The sequence below is a fragment of the Melitaea cinxia genome, chromosome 10, assembly GCF_905220565.1.
Source record: "Melitaea cinxia chromosome 10, ilMelCinx1.1, whole genome shotgun sequence".
In the NCBI taxonomy this organism is placed as follows: domain Eukaryota; kingdom Metazoa; phylum Arthropoda; class Insecta; order Lepidoptera; family Nymphalidae; genus Melitaea; species Melitaea cinxia.
This window is the reverse complement of record NC_059403.1, coordinates 8,967,607-8,972,081: the sequence shown is the minus strand read 5'-3', so window position 1 is coordinate 8,972,081 and position 4,475 is coordinate 8,967,607. Positions and strand designations below refer to the sequence as shown.

The window sequence follows — 4,475 nt, the reverse complement described above, 5'->3', positions numbered from 1 at the left end:
CTAAGATGTTGTAAAAACTCCACCCATAAGACTTATTTCTTCTTTGACTATTTTAAAATAGTCTTCTGTTTCTTTTTCTACATCAAAATTTTCAGTATCTGTATTATCATCGGTAGCATCAGTTGTAGGTTCTGTACGCGTTTTTAATCGGAGTTCCTTTAAACGTGCGTCTAAAATATGTTCTCTTCTAGTTTCTCGATCATATACTTGATGCATGAACTGTTTGTCATTGGGACCAGGGAAAATCATATTCTCTGATAAATGCAATAAAAATAATGATCCATAATTGTCACCAACAGCTATTGACTCGCCTTCTAAGTGAGGTACCACTTTAGTGAGACCATGATTAGATATATTGAGACTTGCAACAGGTTGATCGAATTTTCTAAGAAGGTCCCAGTAGTAAAATACACCACCTGCAGAAACAACCATGTAACAAGAATATCTCAAAGGCGCCCAAGACACATCAGTAATTTGTTGACGATAAGGTTTTGTAAATATAATGGAAGCTGTCCGAACTTCTTCGCTCCATACTTTAACAGTCGAATCACCGCACGTTATAAACATTCTTAGCGTACACGGACTGCGATGCACAGCTCTAACTGGTCCTGTGTGTGCTTCCCAATATGAGGTTAATATCTCCGAATGACTTCGTCCCATACGGTTTGCATTGATAACTAATCCAGATTCCGTGCCACATAGAAACTTAGTAGGCAGGCCTTTGTCAAATTGAAGAGAACTTACACCTTCAGAGTTAGTTAAATTTGGTTCAGCCTTAGTTGAAAATCTGACGGACATTGGGAGCTTATCAATAGGTTGAGAAATATTTCTTTCGTCCCACCATAAACATTGACCGTCAAGAGAGCCGGTGAAAAACTCTGTATTAGTACGTGTATGGGTGTAAAGTAAGGCAGTGATGGGTCCAAAGTGAGAATTGTATATAGAGCTGCTACATACCGGCTTTGATCCCATTCGGGTATCAAAAATGTTGAAAATACCATTTTCAAGTCCTGCGACTATTATTTCAGGTCTTACAGGCGATCCTGTAACTTGCCAACAACCGTTTTCAGGAGAAAACTGGTATACAGGTGAGGTTTGCCTGTTAACATCCCAAATATAACAGACGTTCTGTGGGTTTGTATCTGACTCTATTGAATATATTTTGTCACAGTAAGATGTGATAAGCTTCGAGTTTCTCTCATTAGTCCAAGCAATGCATGATATTGGTCGATGATAAGGATCACGAAATTCATTAGAAATTTGTACATTGTACTTTTCAACGGAAGCTTGAGGATGTATATTAGTAAAATACGATTGGTACATATCAATTGCGTTATTTTGATCTATTAAATGCTCTAAAGAAGGTTTTAAATTTAAAACCGAATGCACATAGCTTTCATCGTGTTGTATACGACGACGGTGTCGCAATATGTGTTCCTCATTATAAAGATGAACATCACGTGGCCAGCCACCTTCGGTATGATTTATACCTTGCTCGTGCTTCACTATTTTCTTTGTGTTACTTTCATGGTCCGTTTGTGGCAAAGTGGCCTGTATTTGTTGGTGTACGGGATTACGAAGTGTGTACTGCTTCTGAAGTTCATAATCCGGGTTTATCGTATCTATTATATGAGCAGGAACATTTTGAAACAACGGTTGTCTACCAAAGTTTTTTCGTAGTTTTGTATATTCATACGTAGATTTTGAATAACCTCCCATGGTGATTATTAATATTAGTTTGATTTATTAAGTAGTATGATGTAACGTGCAGTAAGTATATGTGACTATAGATTTTTTATAGGAAATCATCATGGCCATGATCTGACGACATATCAGGTGTAAGCATTGTTTTGTACTTTATAAGCGTATGTGACCTTGTTTAATATTTATAACAGAATTTACTTTCATTACATCAAATAAATGAAAATAAATATACAGCTTATAATAAAATAATAAGGATAATGAAATACAAAGTTGAGAAAAATTGTACTAAAGCATACAATTATACATATTCGTCATACTTATTATAAAATATATATTTAATATATTTAAAGGAAAACAAGGAACATGAAACTTTGTAAATCTCAGTTTGATCTTGATTAGTTTTGCTTAACATACATTTAGTAGTTATTTTGTGTTAGCTTTATGCTACATTCAAATTAATGTTTACAAGTTAACGGGCTGTCAATAAAGTATTGAAATTAATAGAGAAAAAAAAAATACCTGAAAAATGTAATCACAATCCAAATGAATTACAATCCACAGAAAATTATTCACACATTTCCACCTTCGATTATCACAAGTTAATATTTACAAACAATATTGGTATTTCGGAAAGTCACGACACTTGTACAACTTTACAAAGTATTTGATTTCGAAAGGCAAATGCGCGCGCGCCGTACTGTGCCCCCACGGGCGTTCGATCAGAGACTGGCTCGTGAGTCGTGACTGGAAGTAAAACAAGCAATAGTAGAGCCCCGCTATCGGTAGAGTATAGTACCAATTAAGACTGGTTTGGTTCGTTTAAGTTCCTCAACTCATGTGGTGACCGATGGTTATGCAGCTACTTTTCTATTGACGTATTCTTGTTTCTAATGCTTTATCCGTATTTGGAAAAGCTTAACAATCCCGGATCTATAATATATGTCATAAAGGTTTGAACGTGTGTTATGTGGAACACTGGTAACGACATGTCAAGCTTACGACACTCAGGTCACAAGTGTTAATGTTGCTTTATTTATTTTGATTTTAAATCAGCCTGCTTCAATATTCTTGATATCTGTATAAGTGGTAAAAATTAAATTTATGGTTTTATTCGTTGACGTGTTATAATTTATATGATGAATATTAGAATAAAAAATTATTATAAACTACGATATTAGAAATAATACTTTTGAAAACGTTTAACTGTAAAAATGAAAAAATATATCTAAGTTGGAAAGCTAATATGTGGGATGACTATACTAAGTAGATGTTGTTACACTATTCTCAGGTTTTGTTACTTGAGTGCTTTACCATTAATTCTAAAGTGAGATACACAATGTTGTAGATCTTTTGAGAGCTTATTTGAAAACCGATGTACATCACATTGAACCAACAGATGTCTTTCGTAAATAGAATAACAAAATTAGTAACATAGCAATAATAAGATGATTTTTTTTTGTAAATAGTTGTGAAGTAGAATTTTTAAAACATAAATTAAAGTATGGAAGCGTTTAATTGCGGTCAAGAGTTAACTAGTATAATTAGATGGTCGAAAGATCGAGTGCCACCGTTAATTCCTACTTGACATAAGGTCATATAGATTGTGATAGCCATTTATCTATGCTATTTTTAATCAACTATTATGTTATTAGCTTTATAATTTTGCAAAATTGCTCATGCACTTTTGTAAATTATCGAGAAAGAAAAATAGAGTAGAATTAATTGCTTAATATATATATTTTTTACCTAACTAGATCGGCAAACAACATTACGGTTCACCTGATGGTAAGCGATTACCGTAGCTTATAGACGTCTGTATCACCAGGAGCATAGCAAGCGCGTTGCCGACCCTGCCCCCAAACTCCCCTAGGAACTCTTGCCACCTTACTCACAACAGAAACTTAACACTGCTTAAAAGCAGTATTGTTTCGACGTGATCTTCAGTCAGGTCGAGGTACTTTTCCAATCGGCCTGCTCCAGATTTTTAGCAACATGTTTTCTACCTTACTCTACCTCAGTTGACAATACAGTAATAGAATGTGATAATGGTTTATTTTAGTTTTTTTTTATGTTTTTTTTGGGTATTAATCTGTACTCAAATTAAATAAAAAAGTTAATGTACGAACATGTAATTCTTATCCAGAAAAGATGGAATTTTTATCGATTTAAAATTAGTTCAGTAAAACTGCTTTTCTACGACTTTATTGACGTTTCTGAGTCATACCACAGTTTTATTATTAAGGTCCGTTTATTCATAAATGTTATAGGTGATATATTACCCTTATAAAAACAGACATGTTTCTTTTACCTAAAATGTTTGTTTTACTTTTTGATCCGGTAGACAATACAATACACTTGGCACATTAGACACTGATTTTTAGGGCGATGATATATACTTTTAGATATAACTAATTAAGAAAAAGGATTGAAAGCGGCTAAGATTGGAAACGTCACGATGGAACTACGATGAGTAATTTTTTTTTAAATATTACGATTTTATTACGTCATGTTTTGTTATAATAATAACTGTCGCAACCTTCGTTGTTCATGTAATAATTAATAAGCATTACACATAATTAATGTCGACACATTTTTAAGTATAAAACAATTTCTGACTCCGATTACGAACGTATGAACGATAAGTGCTACTGTTACTGCCATAAGTTTTGAAATCAATTCGTTATTTAGGTAACAACAAGTTATATGTACCATTTTAGTATATGTGTTGATTATAGGACGTGACCAATCACAACTGAGCTTCGTATTAATAA

The 4,475-nt window shown here is 33.5% G+C and overlaps 1 protein-coding gene across 1 annotated transcript; it reads right to left on the bottom strand.

Annotated features, from left to right (window-relative positions):
* On the bottom strand, positions 1 to 1,719 carry LOC123657246 (dynein intermediate chain 3, ciliary-like). Its single transcript, XM_045592821.1, has one exon. The coding sequence runs from the start codon at positions 1,717 to 1,719 to the stop codon at positions 1 to 3; it is 1,719 nt and encodes a 572-aa protein (XP_045448777.1).
* Positions 1,720 to 4,475: the final 2,756 nt, after the last annotated feature.